General features: G+C 41.6%; 1 protein-coding gene across 1 annotated transcript; it reads right to left on the bottom strand.

Annotated features, from left to right (window-relative positions):
• Positions 1-985: 985 nt before the first annotated feature.
• On the bottom strand, positions 986-17965 carry TNFRSF1B (TNF receptor superfamily member 1B). The gene is made up of 10 exons (XM_075721613.1): positions 17912-17965; positions 9286-9388; positions 7047-7175; positions 5785-5934; positions 4801-4894; positions 4523-4716; positions 3684-3758; positions 2681-2718; positions 1937-2207; positions 986-1361 (listed from the first exon to the last, which is right to left on the bottom strand). The coding sequence occupies exons 1-10, from the start codon at positions 17963-17965 to the stop codon at positions 1063-1065; spliced, it is 1407 nt and encodes a 468-aa protein (XP_075577728.1). The 3' UTR covers positions 986-1062.
• Between the last annotated feature and the right edge of the window lie 3618 nt (positions 17966-21583).

Consider the following 21583-nt stretch of genomic DNA (forward strand, 5'->3'; position numbering starts at 1 on the left):
GAGAACCTCTAATGTTCTGTAAGAGGTGGTTGGATCTTCAGCATCAAGCAAGAAGCGAAGGAGGACGGGATTTTCTGGTTCTGAGGTTTGAGTCAATTCCACTTTTTACGGATTATGCTATGCAGTCATCAAGAGACCTTTTCCTGAGGTCAAGGGGCGTGAGCTATCTGGCATACGTATTCACATGGTTCTTCTTTAATATTCACTGGAACGTAGGGAAAAATATTTTGGGTTTATGGTTAACCTTAAAAATGAGGTCAGAATCCATCAGGGAACCATATTAAATCAGCCAGGACACAAAGGTGACAAACTTTAGAGCTGTCAGTTAAAAAGGACTTACTTCCCACTCTAAGATAACAACTATTTAACCTAGATTTTCTTTTCTAAAATAAAATGAACTATGTACAGCTAATGAAATGCTACTGTTTAGACATAATAGTTGTAATCTAGTAAAGCAAGCTCCTGTAAAAGATTTGAATCCTTGATATACTTAAGGTGGACTTGAGAAGTTTGGTCCAATAATGAGCAAAAGCAAACTGTAATAACAGAAGAAATACTCAGGAAGATGAGGAAAAGTATGTCCATGGAGATATGGGATAGGAAATTGAATGCAGTAGTTTTAAAATTAAAGTCAAATGGATAATTCATTAGCATTGAATGAATAATAATTTTAACTCCAGTCTCTTCGAAATGCTGGTCACAGCCATGTTCTTGACAGATGGCATACCTGAACCCAAATTATCATCACAAGAAGTCCCAGCAGGAAAATCACCGGCATAAAGTTAGAAGGATGTTCCTTTTCAAATCTGGTAGAGGTCTCTCTAAGGTATCACGGAAGAAAGGGAGGAGTTGACCGCTCAGTTTAAAAGAAAAAGCATTCAAATTTTTTTAAACTGCAAAGATCATCCTGAGATTAAAAACCTCAAAAGCATCAGTCTCCATATTCGTCTGAAATTTCAAGTCTCTGTAGGAATGGTACATTAAACATAACATTTATTTTAGAAGGTAAGGGGTTGTTTGATTCATTTTATCAGTCAATCAGTATACGATCTGTAATTTCCTTTAACTGGTTTTCATCCCTGCATCTTGAATACCCAGAGGAAACTTCTTTTCTTCTGGAAGTAAGTCTTGAAGTAAATTGTCCTCATTTTCCATTGAGATCTGAATTTCAGGGTTTTTTTTCAAGGGGTTTTCTTCTTTTGAAAGGGGAATTTCTTCCCCTGTTGGGGAATAATAGGGACCGTTTCCATAATCCATGCTAGTTGAACTAGTCTGTTCTGGGAACTGGGAACTGCAGTCTGGACTACATACTTTAACAATACAGGTCACATTCACCTGCGTTCCTCCATTACTAGAATGTTCTGTCAAATAAACAGAAAACACATTAAACATGGAAGAATGAAACCAAGAACAGGACGGTTGTATTCTTTATCCAGTTCTTTGACTTGAAGTTTAAAATAGACACTAAGTATCTTCTTGTTTCACTTAATTTAGGTAAGCTGGTGGAGTTGGTTCTGTAACGTTTTAGGGTTTTTTTGGTACCATTAAAACCCACATACCATCCCAGAAATAAAAAAGCCATAAAAATTTATACAGAGCCCTGGATCACAGCCAACTCCCTACCCATCTGTTGCCATTTCATATGCTTTTGACAATGTTCTTTTCTTACTGCTCCTTTGGCTCTTACTCCCAACACACAGGTAAGCCTACCATGACACTGATCCCCTAGTCTGCAAGTAACTTTTTCTCCATTGAGCACACTCTCTTTACTGTCTCAGGCTGACAGCTTAAAACAACTGCTTTTTCTTTTCAGAAGTTTCTCTCTGTGCTGAACATGGGTCTGATATTTTCTCCTGCCATTTAAATTTCTGCTAAAGAGATTCATCATTGATAATCAAATTTCAAGAGGTTCTGGATCATTCTGATACGTTCTTACCTGAACTCGCAGAGTTGTGCCTGTCTCCACCGTGAAGCTTACAACCTTCTGCAGCTGAATGTTGCTGCTGAAATCCTTCTGTTTCTTTCTTTTCATTGTTCTTGTTACTTATTACACCGACTCCTGCAGACCCAGCTGGATTATTCAGGGAGCTACTGCTGGACCCAGAAGTTTCCAAGAGATGCTGTTCCTCCTGTTCAGAACTGCTGGAGTTTTGCGATCCCGTATTTCTTACTTTTTTGTCACACTGCTTTTCTGTTGGGGAAAAAGGCTGGAACATTTGCAGAGAAATGCAAAACATTAATCTTTTTAAAAAACACTAACAAAGAACTGGCCAGCACTTAGGCAGCTAAAGAAACCACTGATAATTGCCATTTGCACAGTGACAACTGTAAGTAAAATTCATACCAGCTCATGAGGCATTAAAAAAAAATGAACCTGTCTCCTGAAGGCACCTACAGTACTTCATTGATTACCTAGGGAACAAAGGCTCTAAAATCTGGTCTTCTGAACCACACCTGTGTTTTACTGCTCATATAGCCTAACATAAAGTAAGGACGGTACATTATGTAGGTTATGTAAGGTACATCTTACACTTTAGCTTGGGGACCAAACCACCCCATTCTCACTCCAGCCATCCTTCTGCTGTGCAGTTTTCTTCTACTTGTAATTAGATAAGTCTGCATGGTTTCTGTATAACTTTTAAAGAAATGGAAAAGACAGAAAGGAAGGAGTGACACTCACCGAATCTGCTTCTGTAGGCGGTGGAGAATATATGAGGGCTGCAAGTGAGCAAAGACAGTTCATTAGCACCTAAATTTGTTTCAGTTGCAAAAGCTGCTCTCTTAACTAGTCTGAATTATTTCCTCTGCTCCCAGAATCAACTCCAAATGTACATTTATTAGACACTGTTTGAAAATGTTGTCTGTATTAATTTTGAAAGGTGACTTAAATTTAGCCAACAAGCAAAGAAGACCCTCTGCATGAATTAATCATTTTTCTATAGTGTCAGTGAGAAAAGGTATTGATGACAATGAACTATGGTTGTGACTGTTTAATGATAACATTTGATAATGTCTAATATTTAAATGATGAAGTACAAAATATTTTACAAGCTTCAGTAGGAGCACAACTGTTGTACAGTTGTCCAGTTCCACTGGGATGTTGTATGTTTAGACAATTATCTAAAATCTGAAAAACAAGAGAGATTTGAATGGGACATTTACCTCACTGCATCCCTGTATTGAGATTAATTTCACCCCATGTGATTTAATAAAGATACTTTTACTCTAAATATATATGGAATTCCTGGAGTATTTTTCTTAATTCTATTTTTCTGTAGCTGCAAAGCTGATGTGATCAAGCTGACTTGCATGAATTTTCTCTTAGTCTCTCTTCTATTGACTTTTGAACACTTCGGCCAATTTCACCCCAATGTAACAATGGTGTCAAAAGCCCCTCAGGGTTTTGTGAAGCTGTAAGTTGCCAGCTAGCGAGGCAGAAACCTGTAAATCATTGCCTTGTCCCCTTGAAAAAAAAATAAACTAACTCATATGTTATTAGACACCAAAGAATCTACATGTTAGTGATACTTCCTCCATATCCAGCCATGAGAAAAGCTTCAAAGAGAGCTAGCATCTTCTAAGACACTAATGTAAGTCAACCACTAGGCTCAAATTAGTAGGAAATAAGGTAACACTCTTTCCAACATTTACAGGTCTGCTTGTTTTCACTTCATGACTCTTACCTTTTTTTTTTGAGACTAAGCAATACCCCAAAATAGTGCTGATCAGGACCAATAACAACGGTCCTGCTACTGATCCTGAAAATAAATCAAAAAGATAATTTAGCAGGTTGATCTGACAAAGGATCTAATCAGAAAGAGCTAGTTTTGTAGTTTCTGTCCATGGCTGCAAAAGCTAAATTTACAAGTATCAGGGTGTCCAACATTCACATTTGACGCCTCTGTTGTTGGATACCAAGGTCTCATTTCAGTCTCCACCACTTCATAAAACTGAATTTTCCTGTCCTGAAAAGCGAGGACAGACTTTTGGCCTCGGTCACAAAATGTATCTCTAGGCTAGCAACAGCTTGTTACATACAAGGCCAGGCAGTCCAGCTTGCTCCGAAACATATATGCCTTCTGGATGGGCTGTGAACAGGAGAGAATACATCCACACTTGTGAATGCTCTAAGGACTTCCTGTTTCGGGAAAGGCTGCCAGAAGTCTCCAAAGACCTCTCGCCAGGAGGTTTATGAAGTCAAGCTTGCCTCAGTCCACAGCCTAAGATACAACCTTTTCTACCAGCTCCTTCACAGTAGCAATTCTCAGAAAATGCCTTGTATAATCTAGTTTGGGGATTTTTAGAAACATTTCCAGAATTACAACTGTAGAATGCACTGGGGTACCGCAGATGCATAGGTAAATATTATGCAACTCACTACAAGCAGTATCATATTGAATTAATTCACCTGTTCTGAGGTTCTGCTGAGTACAGGTAATTAGTCTTAGAGAGAAACTGAGAACTAAATACAAACTTGCTTCCTAGCCAGACAGAAATGACTTTAAATGAGTTAACAGCTCACCGATGATGTGAGACATGTCAGGCACAGAGTTTAAAATGACAGGTCGAGTTATTATTTCAGGTTTGTTGGAAGCCGAGCTTTGAGTCAGGAGCAGGTTCAAAACAGTGCGAGGTAGAACTGTGCTAACTGCTGTTCCTGAGTCACTGCAAACAGTGTCATTCACACTGTTTCCAGGAACAGCCACTGATTTACAACTGCAAGAAACAAAAAGAGAAGTTAGGAAAGAAAGCAACCCTGTGCACTGTTAAGGTTGCTATTAGACAGAAACACTGGCTTACACTGTATGTGGTGTACAGCTGGTATCGTAAGATTCTTCACGTGAAAAAGTGCCAGGAGGACAAGGTTTACATTCTGTATCTGTGCTATCTGTCCCTTCAAACAAATAGAAAAACTCCAGTTAGTCACCTAGTGAGAAACAAGAATGAATAATCAACATCTGTGGTACAGATCCTGGAAGTGATACGGAGGCAGTACACAAAATACAGTCTTTACCTGTCACAGAAGAGATTAATTTGAAACACTCAACCCAAACACAAATCAGAAGATTAATCGGCTGTTGGTTTGGTGCCCTTGGTAGTCAGTCTTTTTCAAAAACTATAAAAACCCACCAAGGGGTTAAAATGTGGTACTGCTGACAGACTCAGCTTTTTCACTCGTCCCTGAGAAGGTGACCACCTATTCCATTCCGTTGGAGTTCTGTATCTTCTCAAATGATTCTTAATTTCTTAAAAATATTCAGTGTTCTACCTCTTCAAGTATTGTTTATCATCTTGAGACAGCTATATTATCAAGGCGATGACTTTCATAATCTAATAAAGACAGATTAATTCTGCAGGACAGCATGGAGTCATCATTACTTACCGTAATCAAAATTCAACCCGAAGCCCTGTTTCAAGGATTTAAGCAGGAATTAAGTGGTCTTGAATCCAAGTCACTCATATGGAAGAAATCCACGGTAGAGCAAAATTATGTTGGATTATGTTGGATTGGGGAACTTTATGATACATGGTAGTAACAGATTGCAACATGTTGTCCCTTTGGATATGCCTCTTCAGAATACTGTTGCTCTAGTTACTGCCTACTTGCTAAGATAATGCTTGCACTAAAAAGAATGCGAAACTGTAGGGAATTAAAAGACAATATTCCTGTCATTTACTGAGTTGGAGGTAGATTCAGAAATATTTATGGACTATTAACGCAAAAAATAACCCCCTTCATACAGTAAAACTACTTTGTGTGTAGAGTGTTCAGAATTAAATTACCTCTTCTGGAAACTCGGTAACCTTTTCCACATTTTTTATGCACTTCACATATTTTGCAGTACTCGTATATTTTTGAAATGCAGTACTCATTGGGTGGGCAGCTACAGATTCTGTCCTGTGACTCAGTGCATGTTTGATTCTGCACAAATCCTGTTTTTAAAACAAGAATAAAGCCAGATGTCATTAGCAACATTTAAAATCATAGCCTGCAATGTTTCAAGTGAATACAAGGTGATATTCACATACCACAAACTGAAGACAATTTTGCAGCTTCTGGCTAGTATACCATCATAAAACAAATATGTTATATGCCCCAACATCTACATTTTCAGAAGAGTTTCCTCTCTCTCTCTTGGAAAGGAGAAATTTGCATCTGTAGAATTTGCACTTGAAATTCTGCACCTGCACTGTATTGTATCATAACCATAAATGCACATTTGTGTTACCTGTGCTCATCACTGCAGTATCTGGGGGCCATACTGAGATTTGTAGTCTATGCAGATCATGCAACTGTATTTAAAGTGATTGGAGACCTTAATACAGACATTTTCATACCGTAATTAACCAGCTCTGTAGGATTACCTATTTAGATGAGACCAAAGGTCCTTTGAACAACTTAGACTGTATCCTTAAAACTTAATCGCCAGTTAATTTTCTACACCAGTTTCCATTAGAAATTATGGGCAATGGTATGACTGAATTTGTTAATGCATGTGATCTATTAGACCGACGTACAGATGTTGGTACAATGTACCGTTAAGCTGCTTTAACAAACTGAACCAGCATGCTCTCACTGACTATGCTGCTTTGCAAAAGAAATAAAAGCAACATAGGAATATCACAGCTGCTGTTTGCTGCTGTTAGTTCAGCACCCAAACTGAGGAATGAATGGATGCTGGTAATGTAATTATCCGTTTACAAGTCAGGTCTTAAGCTCCCTTGGCTGGAGAGTATAAGCAGGAAGTTATTCTACTGATGACACTTGTACCTATTTTAGTGATGCAGTGCCTTAGTTTCTGAGAATGTTAAGATCCGTATCACATTTTTAGGGCTTAGAAAGAAAAAGGGGCAGGGCCCCCTCCAAGACTTCTCCCCGAGTCTTTTCCCCAAATCTTGCGAGTACCAAAAGCATGAGAATGGGACTATACAAGTGATAGACAAAACCTCCTAGCTTTCTTAGGAGAAAAGACTAGGTTAAACCAAGCCCACTCTTTGAGCAGGCTGTTAAAGGTACAAATGCCTCTTTAATAATTCAGGCCTACCTTTCCTGCAGGGTGGTGAGCAGGCAAAGCACTGAGGAGACCGATTCCAGATTGCTGTGTATGTGTTAGGTCTACAGGGACTGCACTTTGTGTCCACACTGTGACTGCAGCTCTCTGCCTTATATTGACCTATTTTAAAAAACGAAACAAAACAAAACCCGAGAAAGCTTCTCATTGGAAAAGATCACTAGGAATTGTTTAAGGTAAGTTTCGTTCTTAGCTGCAGAAACCCTTTCCCTTCAGTGCCTCCATCAGATTGGTAACGTATACCAAGCAAGTATTGATTTAAAGGAGGACTTTATGTGTATACAGGAAAACTCTGACTTCTTTTATATTATTTGTGTTTGACCCCTCTTCCTTCATTCATTTCAGTGAATTCCAGCCATGTTCAAAACAAAGCAGCCTCAAGCCTAAACAAAACCCCTCAGCATATACTCAGATGCAGCTACCACAGTACATAAACTTTTTATCCTCATAGAAACTGTGTTTTGTGGTAAAACACAGGATGGTGTTTCATGGTGAAAGTCAGGCATGTGCTAGAAAGATGTGTCTGGGTGAGGCCCTTACTACCTTTACAAGCAGCAAGTGAAGAAAGCATAATAAAGTATGAGCACAAACTGAATTAGAACTTCACCACTTGTCACTACTGAAGGGACATGAGCTCACTCTTTTTCCTTCACCTCTTCAGCCAGCCTTAACATCGTCAGCCAGACCTAACAGATCAAAGCAATGAGTTTCTGAAGCTACTGGCATTCCAGACAAAAATCAAAACCTATCAGAGGTAGTTTCTCCAATGCTTCTCACCAACAACAGCGTTCAGTGCAGTGGTGGGAATAAGTATGTCCATTTTGGAGAAAGGAAAACACCTCAGTTGCCATTTCCCCCTTGCTTGAAAGGAGGAAGAAGATAAAAGTCAATGCCTCATATCCTGTACAGAAATATCCTGGAAAATATACTCAGAATGCAGGAGTAACACTGAGAAAGCCTTTGGAGCTGCTTGGAGACTCTGTTCTCTGAAAGAAGGGGCCCTGGAGGTGAGCCATAGAAATTATTTCCAAAGACTTTGTTTTTCCATGTACTTACTTAACCTTAAAATTCTGCCTCCCACATCCTGTTAATGATTTAGCCTTCAATTTTTGATAAATAATGGTAAAAAGATACAAATTCATACTAACAAAAATAAAGGTTTTATACTTCCTACAACTTGTTGCCCAGAGTTTGTTACTCTGAAAAATTAAAATTAAGGAGAAATAGACTGAACAGTACATCTCGCAACAGAAAAAGGTTTTACCTATGAATTATCACCTTTCATCCGTCGTGTTTTTAACAAAGGAAGCCTGACAGATCTATCTAGACATTTTCGGTTAATTCAAGCAACTGTGGCTGCTTCAGCATATACTGATTTCCTGCTTCAGCTTCCGGATCTCTCTGACAGGAACTCAGCATTTATGGAGACCAATTTTGTTTGCTCAGCATGTAATGAGACAAATAGGCAGGTTTTTGCTGTGTCTAATGTAATGACAACTTATTGCAAAAACTCTATTATTAAAATACCCAAACAGCATTACTACCCCCCCCAGAAAAACCAAACCCACACATCCACCTTTCTGCAGTCAACAACTTGTGCTAACAAAAGATCACTAGTAATTAACACTACAGTGAAAGACATAACACCTAAAGCAGAGTTTCTGTAGTCTTATATCCAGACTCTGATAGTGGTCTGCAGTGTCTGATTTACAGTAAAAGACAACAAAACTCCCTTAATGAGCAATTATAGATTAACCTGTCCAATGGAAAGCCCCTTATATAAGTGATATTATCAAAGTACAGAAACTAAGCTTTACCTCATGCCCTGTTTTACAATATATTGTTATTAGTGGGCTTGGGTCTGACATGTGTTGTCTCATTTTTGTAATTCCCTTAGTGAGCTGTTGCTCCCACCCTCAAATGTTGACATAAAAACACTTTCATCAAAGCACCATGCAAAGGCTGTGCTTACAAGAGCTCAACAGCCCAGCTCCTGATAAGCCCCAGCCAGGTTAACCTTGTAACAGAATTCCAATTCTCATGAATGGTGTGTCTCTTTTGCAGGTATTTTTACAGAGACAGCATTTTATTGTCCTCCAGCTAGACAACAGCAAAAATTTGATGCTCTTAAGGTGTATAAATAATCAAAATGTACTATGCTCATCTGAAAATTGACTCAATTTGTAAAGTTATAGTTTGAATTATAACCTACCTGGAGGGCACTGGCTGCAACATTTATTAAGTTCTTCTTCATAGAATTCAGTGCTGGGATCTTTGCATTGTGCAAACTGTGGTGTATAGGGCAATGAATATTCCTAGGAGAGATTAAAGGAAAATCATGAGTCACAAGTCCATTCTGACCCTAGAGAAGAGATTCAAAAGAGACAAACACTTAAAGATCAGTGCAATTATAACCACCACCTTTTCCAAGACACTAATGTAGGCCTGATGAAACAGAAAGCAGCAGATGCCAAAAAGCTGAAGGAGAATGCACAGCTTATAAGCTACTTGAGACCACTTAGAGGTTCCCCTGTTTTTCAAAGATCTGCCACAATGAACAAAGTGATTTCTCCAGGTCTTATGTTCAAAAGAATGCAATGGAACTACGGGATTAACATCACACCTGGTCCCTACTGCATCCCCTAAACCAAAGGGCTAAGCACCTATTCTCGGTTGCCAAGACTCAAACAATCTTTGACAAAACGCCAGTGAAACCTAAATTCTTAACTGTGGGTTTATGGCGAGAAGCATTTTCTGCAAAGTGGCTATGTTAAAAATTATACCTTCCTACTTAGAAGGTCTACTCCTTATACCCATTTAGAGCCCTATCTGGAAACTAGAAGGCTGACTTTGCTACTTATTAATTCCCTCAGGCCTCCTGAGTCGGTGGAAGAGGGAGCTGTGGGTCTAGCCCTACTACAATGCTTGAAGGAATTTTTCTGTTTTCATGAGTTGGTGCAAAGGACACAGGACACGAAGTTCAATTCTCTATTGTGCTTACGTTCAGTATGCACTCACTTACACACATGCAATATCCAGGCAAGATAACCCGTCCATTTAGTCAAAGAACCTGTACCATTAGAACTCTTTCACCAAAGGGAAAAAGGCTTTTATCATTCCAGATACTTTGCGATTCCTTTCTGAATGAGAAAGGCCTTGATGTTTTGAAAAATATGTCTCCAGAAACTGCACTGCTGCTTCTGAAAAGGAGCAACTGGCTACAAGACTTAAATAAAAATTAAAAAACCTACCTCATATAGCAGGTCAAATGCATAAGAAACAGTCATGAAATACAGTGTACCTAATTTTCAGCTCATACCAGTCAACACAGTTCAGTGACTTCAATGAACAAGTGTCAAAATATTTGAGGACCTGCCACCTGTTTTCAAAGGGAAAAATATACTCACTCAAAAGAAAAAGGCGAATGTTAGGTAGCACAAGCGTAGGAGTTTCCTGCTAGATCAGAAAGATGCTGTTCAAAAAGTATGTGACACTGCTCAATTTTCTGCAGTCTGAAGAGATTACTCCCATGTATAATCTACACACATTTAGAGAAGTACTTTAAAAGTATTATTAAAAAGAGAAAGAGAAATCAAAACAGGAACAAGCTCTTTGGAGGCCGGTAATGAAAATATCCTTCCTCCTTACTGAAAAAACATGTTGATTATCTACTGTGTCTTCACATTACTGCCAAAGTAGACTAACAGTTCCCACTCTCAACAGTTACTAAAAGGGAACCCAACATTTTCTTATGCAGTTTGTTCAAATATTTTATCTCTTCTCTAGCTGTGTATCAGAAACAGGATTTCACCCATCTATTCGATGGTCAGTGTCAAAAAGAATCTTTCCAGAGAGTGTGAAGGCAGCAAAAGGCCTCTTGAGTTTCAATATTCATTCCAGAAAAGAAAAAAAAGAAAGCAAACTATTTAAGTTTCACTGCTTCTATTTAAAACACTGTGAAAGCTGGTAACACTGACCAGACATCAGGACAATTCTGATCTCATCAGTCAGTTGAGTTAGAGACTCAAAACTAGGGAGACTGGGGATGGGTTTCAACCTGTTCTCTCACAGCCAGATCAACAAGAAACAGTCAAGTTGCAAAATGAAGAACAAACTTGTAAAGATGCTTTTAACATGCTAGAAACTGTGATGGGGTGGGGAAGGATGCCCAAAGAAAGAAAAAAAAATTAAAGAAAAATCATTCTCCTCCTCAAACACTAGAGCAGGTGAAGTAAGAAACAGCTGCTGAGCACAAGCTGCATTTTTCAAATTCTGCTCTTTATCTTTTGATGAGAAGAAAGCCAGTTTTGCAGGAACCATGCTGCAGCCTCAAATATCGCCAAAATCTACTTTGGCCTCCATTTTTGCTTTCCAGTCAAGAAGGCTTATTAAAGGGATCTTGCACAAAGATTGAAGACTTTGAAGCAGAGCCAGGAGGCTGGCTTCAGCATTACCAGTTTAATCATTATTAATAATAACCATAATAATTCAAAAACAAAACCAAGGCTTTTCAATACCTTCTAGATTCAGTAATAAATGTTAATGATGGACTTGCTGTCATAGGACGGGCAACGATAAACCATACCATTTGCAAATGTGAGCTGACACTAAAATCTGATGAAGAAGAAAAGGCCTCTGCTCTCAAAAGTATTTTTTAAGTTACTTTCTTGTTTATTAAAAGAAGGAAGATCAAGTGTTGTCATCACATTTTTGTAGTCACTATGATCAACTTCATTAAAACAAGCACTTGAGAGTCTTTTTAAAATGTAAAATGTCACTGCAAGAGCAGACACAGGAAAAAAAAAAAAAAAGAAATACAATAAACCACATCACAAATTATCCTGCTTGTGAGGCTTCCTGGCAAAAAATGTTCTTATCTCATCCTCTGCATTGTCTGTTATAAATACTGCCCTGCGAGTTAAAGACACAGGAAAACCTGCTGATTGATGGGTTCACATCTGTTTCTCTTAAGTCGTGCTTGAAAGGATATGTCTGCTGTCTGACACAATCTCCCTGAAGTTTTATCTGATGAGCTGTGGCTCTGAATGACATACAGTTGACAATTTCTTGCCAACTATCCTCAAAGAACATTATGGGAAACTAAAGGGACTTGTAACTCACTTAGATACAATTTATATACACACAGGAGCTCAGCTTTGTTTGCACTGGAAGGATGCCATTTAGTAGTTACTTCCAGTGTAAACTAGTTTAATCAAAGCTGGCAAGGCCAGCAGTCAAATCTCCTACTATGTCAGAGGAAGCGTAGGCCCCTTACTAGGTATAAAACTCTCCTGGATTTCTTGGCTATAAGATGACCCCACTTTTTCTAGCCATCTCACCAATTTTAAGGTCTGAGTGGGGCAATACAATATTTGCTGCCAAAACCAAACGCCTCTGGCATCCACTGGCTACTTTGGGCTGAAAGACTGATGAGTAGGGGCCACATGCTATCCCACAATCTTGACATTTTGTTACTGCTTGTACCTCTCATAAGTCCTTATTTTGTCTTCTGCTTTTACTGTGATTCAATGTTCTGCAAGCAGATTGTGTGAAGGAAAACTAACCTGATGCTGTGTCTTTTGCATTATAGCCTTAGAACTTCTCATATTAGGTAGTAGGGTCTAATGGCAGCAGACTTTTGAGATACTTATACAGACAAAATTAAGACTTTGGAAGACTTCATTTAATTTGACAGGTACGTGTAGAAGTAAAATGCCTCATCTATCCAGCAGCAGAGGCACAAACATTATTAAACATGAAATTTAGCCTAGCTCTACGCACATCAATCAGATTAAGCAATATATTTTGGCAAAGAAATGGGTAAGCTATGCTTGCCTTTGACTACACAACTCACTAGGGAGATTTTTGCAATGCCTTTCTATTAAGCAATAACTAAGAAGTTACATACAAAAAGTCAGTGAGTCAAGACTCTCTCTCACATTTGCATTTTTTGAATCATTTTCCCATCTGCACCAGAGATACCCAGTAGGTGACCTAATTTGTCACTGGAGAGGAGAGGGCTAATGGCAGCCTCCACATCAACTGAGAGGTTAATACAAACTCTTCTAAATACGTATGCACAAGCACAATTGTTTCCCAGATTCCCTGTGTCCTACCCACTGGAAGATGTAACTAGCAGAGAACATGAGAACTAGCAGGGAACAGATACATGAGCCTGTATCTCATGATGTTCAGGCCAGCAGCTCTATCTGTGCTGTGTGAAGCAGCACCAGTGAAGGGAAAGGGCCTGCGGGCTGTCCCCTCCCACACAGTCGTACAGCGGGCAACCACAATGGAGACCCTAATGTCTGTACCAGAGCTGAGCCCGAGTCAGGAACTACAGAACAAGATTCAGATTCAGACTTCTTCAATATTAGAAGGCCTTGATCCAAGGCACCAACCTGGCTCTACCCATTGGTGAGGAAGTCCAGGTCTCAACCACTCACAGCACTTCACAACGTAATGCATTCCCTATGTGCTGAATATTAATTAAAATGAACACGATTTCCTTTAATTCCTGCCTTACAGCTTGTTCCTGTATTCTTGGACTTTTTGAGAAATTAAATTTAAGTATCTTCAATAATAGAAATAAAACATGCTAATATAATGGGTGAATATATACGTATAAAAATCCCTTCACATAACATTTGTTTTCACTCAAGGAGGCCATTTAAACAAAGATATTTAAGCATATATTTTAAGCCTAACTCACATGTCTACATTTTCATTGGTCTCCTTTTCATACAGTTGCCTTCTTCAAACTCAAGCTGTCAAACAACAGAGTCTGAGCAGGAACTACATCTGGTGTATAATGTTCTTTACGCATATGAAACCACAATGAAGTCACAAGGACTCTGGTGTAAAAATCTGTTGCTACGGAAAGGACTTGACGTGAAGAGATGATGTTTGCTGAGCTACCAAATCTGCTGAAGACAGGAAAAGTCCGAATTCTGTTTAAAATAATTAAACTGGTCATTTACAAAAATAGTTCTGATGAACATTAGTTATCAGATAACAGCAAGTCTCACCAAAATCAGCTGGAGTTGTATCAGGCTATACCAACTATACTCAAACCAAAGCTTCTTTTAAAGCTGCTTTCCTGCAAATATCTCTCTAACATTATGGGTGAATTGTTCTCCCATCCAATATTGTACTGTACTTCTGTAAAGATTTACAGATTTACATCTCCATGTTCCCTATCCCTGAGAAAACAGTATCTTTTTGCCTACTGTTAGGGATTCTACTTCATTGCCACACACCACCATATTATGAAAACATTTTCCCAGAATGAGATGGCAGGAGGCTGCATAGAATATGGAAGCTATTCACAACATGCAAAAATTATAAAAGAAAGTCCAAGTTTGTAGGAAGACATAGTATATTTTATTATTACGCATTTGGAAAAACATACACATTTTCAGGAATACCAGCTCTCCTGTTTCAAAGCTTCAGGCTTATGTACCCAAAAATTGGTCTGTTTTCCCAAAGGCTGCCCTAATAAAAGGTATTAGCCACTAAATCAAGATCTGACACTTACAGTAACAGGCACTGTCAAGGCTGATGAGCCTTAAATCTACGGTTTCCCCATGGAAAGCAAAGATACTCAGGCATGAAACAAAAAAAAGGAGTAACAGATTGCAGGCCTGAGAGGCAGGAAGACAGGTTGTAGCCTCATCACTTGTCAGAGAAGGGCAGGTAATGAGCAAGTTCCCAAGAAAGGATCAGCAAGTCAGGATTGGCCACATTAGGTTTGACCTTATGTGGAGACATCCAGGAAGACGCACCTAAGGGAGACAGGGTGGGACCTAACACTGAGGGCAGAGCAGGAAAGGAGAAGCTATGTCAGCCCCAAGCTAAAGATGGCAGATGAAGAACCTTCCTGTCCTGGTTTCGGCTGGGATAGAGTTAATTTTCTTCCTAGTAGCTGGTATAGTGCTGTGGTTTGGATTTAGGATGAGAAGAATGTTGATAACACACTGATGGTTTAGTTGTTGCTAAGTACTGCTTATGCCAGTCAAGGACTTTTTCAGCTTCCCAGGCTCTGCCCAGTGCACAAGAAGCTGGGAGTGGGCACAGCCAGGCCAGCTGACCCAAACTGTCCCAAGGGCTATTCCATACCGTGTGGTGTCGTGCTCAGTATAGAAACTGGGAGCTGGCTGGGGGGCAGCGATCGCTGCCCAGGGTCTGGCGGGGTGTTAGTCGGCAGGTGGTGAGCAGTTGCATCCCTTGTTTTCCCTTGGTTTTGTTTCTCTCCCTCTCTTGTTGTTCTCCTTGTCATTACAATTTTTTCATTACTATTATTATAATTTTATTTTGATTATTGAACTGTTCTTATCTCAACCCACGAGTTTTCTTACTTTTGCTCTTCCGATTCTCCCCCCCATCCCGCCAGGGTGGGAGGGTGAGCGAGCGGCTGCGTGGTGCTTGGTTGCTGACTGGGGCTAAACCACAACACTTCCCAAGACACCCCAGGTGTACCAGCCAAAAACACTGTCAGAGAGGGTCACTGTCTTCTATCAAGGCCAAATGCCAGAACTAGCACTTTTCTATTATTTTGAAACATAATTTTCTTGGGATGCTGTTGCTGGTATCACAGATGGCTTTTGCAATGCTGTTAAGGCTTTCAGTCATCATCAACTTTGATGCAACAACCACAAGTGTGGATACGTACAACAGCAAAGCTGCAGGTCACCCAAAGCCCTCCTAACTCTGACCATAAAAAAGCAGGGACATCTGAGCAGTCTGCTCAGTTTTATTTGAGGATTTTTCCACCAGATCTCCTTTATGCTCATCCTTTTGCGGTTCAGAGTATGCGCATGGTTATCCACACACATTCCATGTCCCGGCAGCATTCCCCTACAACCAGTCAGCAGCATCCAGAGGATGACCTTCTCTGCACACATCAGCAAAGCACACTGCGCTGGTTTGCAAAGGACAGTTACTTAGGTTTGAGGCTATTAAAAAAGTTTCTATTAAAAATATCTGGTGACTGAGTTGTTCAAAATGGCAAAAATTATGCTCAGTTCCTGTGAGCAACACAGGGACTTAGGCTATAATCTTTCGGGTAATTTCAGCTGAATGGGAAAAAAACAAGAAAAAAAAAAGTCACTCAAGAACCACTGCTTTGCCAGTTTCTCTCCCTCAAAACCAAAATAAGTTTTCTTTAACTTACCACTTTTTAAAGTTGACATAACAGGCAGGTTTTTTCCAGCCCTGTGGCAGATACGGTATTTCTGAAACTACTGGGTTTGTTTTTCTAATTTACACATGGACTCTTCTTTGGTTTGTTACAATGAAAAAAGTGATGCTGAAAGTTTCCTTCATGATTTCCATTATTAGGTTTAGGGTGAGAGGAGAGTTAATTCCTTTTGAATCAAAGCCCTTTGTTCAGCAAGAAGCATAACAAAACTTTACACTTAAATTTTAGTGACGAGGTCTGAGACTCTCCCTTCTTTACCTGCTTTACCCTATCCACTCCAAGGTGTTCAGTGAATCAGGTTCAAAATACTATCACCTTACAGACCAGAGCTGATTCAAAATAAGTGAGAAGCAAATAAAACCAATTAATTTAATATATTATCAACCCACTATAGCACCCAGTACTCCTTAAAAGACCACTGCGTAATTCCATGTTCAGTATACATTCTGACATTCTCACCTAGTTTCACTGAACCTTTGTCTTATCAAGGCTAAATTAATATGTTTAAATAAACATGTAAATAACATACACATCCCATGAAAAAGCAATGACCTGGACACCTCAGCAGCATTTCCATGTTCTCTTCACAATCCAGGACACTTTAAAATCAGATGGAAAAATGCTATCAATATACCAGTACAGCATACACACAATCGAAGTCAAATAGATCCCATTGAGCTCTTTGGTTTAAACGGTTGAAAGCATTCATTGCTAAACAGTGGTACAGCTGGGTATAAAAAAAGAACAGTCACAGTTGCATCACATCAGGTCTGAGATGTAAATTAAAGGACTTTTCTATGTAAATAGGGAATAGTTTTAGGGATCCAACAGAGCACAACAAGCTCTTCCTGTTTAAACAACGGTGTAAAATACATACAGATCTACACTCTGCACTTGCCAGGACACTGACAAGTTTCTGCAAATATTCAAAGCAGCCTGAAAAATCGACCCATTTCCAATGGAAGTCCAGGAAAAACGATTAGTCACTGCTTTGAGAAGCCAAGAAATCACAACATAGCCAAAGGGAGCAGGATGAGCTTTAAAGAACTCTTTAAGAGTGGGATTTGAGGCTCCTGTAGAGATCACACTGAGTTCAGTACAAGCAGAGGGAGCCAGATAACTCAAGGGACTGCCAGCACAACAGTAAAGCGATGCCCGCTCGCACTGCACTGCTGCCAGCACAACGGTAAAGCGATGCCCGCTCGCACCGCACTGCTGCAAGCATCAGGGTAAAGCGATGCCCGCTTGCACCGCACCGCTGCCAGCACAACGGTAAAGCGATGCCCGCTCGCACCGCACCGCTGCCAGCACAACGGTGAAGCGATGCCCGCTCGCACCGCACCGCTGCCAGCACAACGGTGAAGCGATGCCCGCTCGCACTGCACCGCTGCAAGCATCAGGGTAAAGCGATGCCCGCTCGCACTGCACCGCTGCAAGCATCAGGGTAAAGCGATGCCCGCTCGCACTGCACCGCTGCCAGCACAACGGTGAAGCGATGCCCGCTCGCACTGCCACCTGCGCAACCCCAGGTGCGCTCCCGCTCCGCAAGCATCACCCGGGCACCGCAAGCATCACGGGGGCCGGCCCCCGCCTCCCCCCGGCAGGGCACCGCAGGGGCTCCCCGCCGCCCCACACTCACCCGGCCGCCCACAGCATGGAGGAGCGCGGCAAGGAGCGCCCAGCGTGGCCCCATCCCCATCCCCATCCCGCCGCTGAGTGAGGCCGCCGGCAGCACGGGACAGGGCGGAGCGGAGCTGCCCGGCCCTGGGCACCGCCCCAGGGCAGGCGGCTGCAGTGCCGGGACGCCCCCGGGGCAGGGCGAAGCGGTGTTCAGCGAGTCCCCACCACCATTCCCAAGTTTGGAGAGCGGTGTTGCCTGCTGGCCGGGCATAAAAGCGCTTTCAAATACCTCAGAAGAGACTCTCAAAGGGTCTCTTTAGCCATATTTATGCTCCTTTAGCCCCAAAATACAAACTTACCTTTTTGCAGCATTCTAGCTTTATACCCACTGTTCCACTGCACCGTGTTCACTTGTGTCTCGTACACACTGCTGGGATAGTACAGGGAGACCTTAATGTAAATTCATACCTGCTCTGCTCTTGAGAAAAACTCCAGTCGACTAATAGCTTTGTAACTTTTGAACTGCTCTCTTGAAAAAATATTTTTTCTGCAACTGATATATGTACTGAAATTATCAAAAATGAAACATTTACAAATCAGACAAGAAAAGTGTGGCTATAGCTTAAAATCCATGTAATTTTTTAATTCAAAGATTACCAACATTATTAAACTAACCGACAATACATCTAACAGGTTGCAATGCATATGATTCATCTAGAAAACTGTTCCAGTAAAAAAAGATTCATTTATATACTGAGCTGAAATAGACAATTACCTGTCATTCACCCTTGTCCTGGTTTCAGCTGGGATAGAGTTAATTTTCTTCCTAATAGCAGGCATAGTGCTGTGTTTTGGATTTAGGATGAGAAGAATGCTGATAACACACTGATGGTTTAGTTGTTGCTGAGTACTGCTTAGGCCAATCAAGGACTTTTCAGCTTCCCATGCTCTGCCAGGTGCACAAGAAACTGGGAGGGGGCACAGCCAGGAGAGTTGATCCAAACTGCCCCAAGGGCCATTCCATACCATACGGTGTCATGGGCAGTATAGAAACTGGGGGGGTTGGCCGGGGAGCAGCGATCACTGCTCAGGAACTGGATGGGTATCGGTCGGCGGGTGGTGAGCAACTGCATTGTGCATCACTTGCTTTGTATATTATTATTATTTTGTTACTATTATCATTACTATTTTACTTTATTTCAATTATTAAACCGTTCTTATCTCAACCCAGGAGTGTTTCTCACTCTTACTCCTCCGATTCTCTCCCCCATCCCAGCGGGGCAGGGGCAGTAAGCAAGCGGCTGCGTGGTGCTGAGCTGCTGGCTGGGGCTAAACCACGACACCCTTAAACAATCACAGCCAGGTGAACATGGTTATTCAGTTTGTGGATACACAAATTTGTGTTCTCTAAAATGTAACAGAAGTTCCTGTATTTTTCTAGAATGAAGTGTATGCGCTGGAAAACAATGAACTACCCTGACTGGAAGCAAGGAAAGGGTGACCAGTATTTGTCCTACAGAGTTTCAAAACATTGCTGGTTTATGTCAGTACTTGGTGACTTGACTTTCTGTTGCACAACAAGCACCTAAACAAAAAAAAATGTTAATTCTGTTTCCTCCTTCGCCTCACGTAACTGCCACTTACATGGCAATACTGATAGCCAAAAGAAATTTTGCTCTGAGCATTGGGAGCAGCTTATCTTCTGAATGAAACAAGACAAGTACAGACAGTAGTACACAGAAAGCATTCACTAATCGCCTCTCTTTCAAGACTCAGTAGACGAACTAAAATAGACAGTGGCAGCAGTTGTTTTTAGAAATTATTTCATGTCCTGGACTTGCAGAGAAGAGCAGAATTCAGGAAGTAAATACTGGAACTAACAACACTTGAAATTACAACCAGTTCTCCAATGTACTACAGGTAACATTATCCACTGATGAAAGTCCGTGACTAGATCCCATAATGCTGACATTCTCCCTCCCACTTCATCTCTGGGGCTCTGGTTCCAGAAGAATATGAATTTCTCCAGATTTATTTCTTCAATCACAAAATCTTGATAACATACCTTCCCTTATATTGTGAGACTTAATGGATAAACAAGATCCAGTGGACCTACTACACAGAGATTTTTCAAAAAGCCTTTGATGAGGTTCCACACTTACAGTGGTGGAAAAACAAAGTTGTCACAGGATTGGAGGAAAGGTCATTTTATGGATTTGCTAAAAGGTTACAGGATACAAAAGTTATGGCCATTTAAAAGGCAGGAAGGAAAGAACACAGCATAATGGTAATTTTTCAGGATAGAAAATAGTTAGCAGTGGGGATTGGTGGGGCCAGTTCTCTTCAATATAGATATCTTCATCAATGGTCTGGAGAAAAGAGCACCCACATAGCGAAGGCAATACTAAACTTCTCCAGGTAGTTACATGACGTACAGAACGCAAGTAAAGCCAGAAGGAGCTCATAAAAAGGTGGCAAATGAGCTTCTACATAGATGAACCCAACACATTTAAGGAAAAATAATCTAAACCACAGTGGTTTAGCATACATGGTGCTAAATTGGCATCTAGCAGCTATCACTCAGAAAATAATCCTGGAGTCATCCTTGATGGTTCTCTGAAACCATCTGCTTAGTGTGCAGGGACAGCCAAAAAAAGCAAACAAAATGGTGGGCAGCATCTAGAGAGATACTGAGAACGAAACAGAAAGTATCATTTTGCCACTATTTAAAACCTTGGCCTACCCCTCTTCTTCAGTGCAGCACAAGGTTCTAGCCTCCAGATGTCCAGAAGAATGTAGTGAAGTTAGAAAAGATGCGGAAGAAGGTCAGCTGAAATGACCAAGGCAGTGAACCTAACTTACATGATGTCACGACCCAAACTGGACTGTCCAGAGAGAATCGTGGAGGTTCTGTGATTCCCTTGGGCTAAATTAAGATGAAACACCACCACACAACCAATTAAACACTTCACTGACAGTAAACACCAACCTGAACTTGGAAAGCACCCACGATATGCAGGGGATAAGGGGGACCCTCCTGCTCAGTCACGAGGTTCAGAACAGACCCCCTTGCTCTCTAAACTCCTCTCCAGAGCAGAGTCTGGGTGCGGCTGGGTCTAATCTCAGCCTCAGGCTTGGTCAACGGTTTACGTGACTAAGGAGGCAACTCGAACCAGGAAAGCACCACAATAAGCAACATGGGTTCCAATCCAAATACTTATAAAAGGAAGAAAGATGGGAGAGATACCACCCTTCGGTCCCGCGATGTGGACAACAAAGGCGGCAGTCCTCCGGCGCCGGGCGCGGCTCCCGGAGCGCAGGGCCTGGGGCTCCGCCTGCGGCGGGCGGGGGAGGCCGGCCCCGGAGCGGGGGCGGCAGCGCAGGGTCCCCCGGGGTGGGGGTGCGCCCGTGGCCCCTCGGAGCTGTGCCTGTGATGGGCCAGTCCCGCCTCTGGCCTCGCCCCCCTTGAGGCTTCTTCCAGAACGTTCTCCAGCTTCTGCGCAGGCGCCGCTGGGGCGGGGATGGGCGCGAGCGCCTTCCTCACGTGAAGGCGGCGGGAGCCTCGGCCCTCAGGGGCGGGGGTGGCCGCGAGCGCCTTCCTCAGTGAAGGCGGCGGGAGCCTCGGCCCTCAGGGGCGGCACCGCGAGTGCTCCCGCAGCCCCCGGCCCCGGCCGTCGCGGTGCTGTGCAGA

The sequence above is a fragment of the Pelecanus crispus genome, chromosome 15, assembly GCF_030463565.1.
Source record: "Pelecanus crispus isolate bPelCri1 chromosome 15, bPelCri1.pri, whole genome shotgun sequence".
Classification (NCBI taxonomy): Eukaryota; Metazoa; Chordata; class Aves; order Pelecaniformes; family Pelecanidae; genus Pelecanus; species Pelecanus crispus.

Coding starts and splice junctions, on each gene's coding strand:
- TNFRSF1B (XM_075721613.1), bottom strand. CDS start 17,965: ATGGGGCCACGCTGGGCGCTCCTTGCCGCGCTCCTCCATGCTGTGGGC. Junction 5,935..7,046: donor CTCACCACCCTGCAGGAAAG/GTAGGCCTGAAT, acceptor TTTTAAAAACAG/GATTTGTGCAGAATCAAACA. Junction 2,719..3,683: donor CTTAGTCTCAAAAAAAAAAG/GTAAGAGTCATG, acceptor GCTCACTTGCAG/CCCTCATATATTCTCCACCG.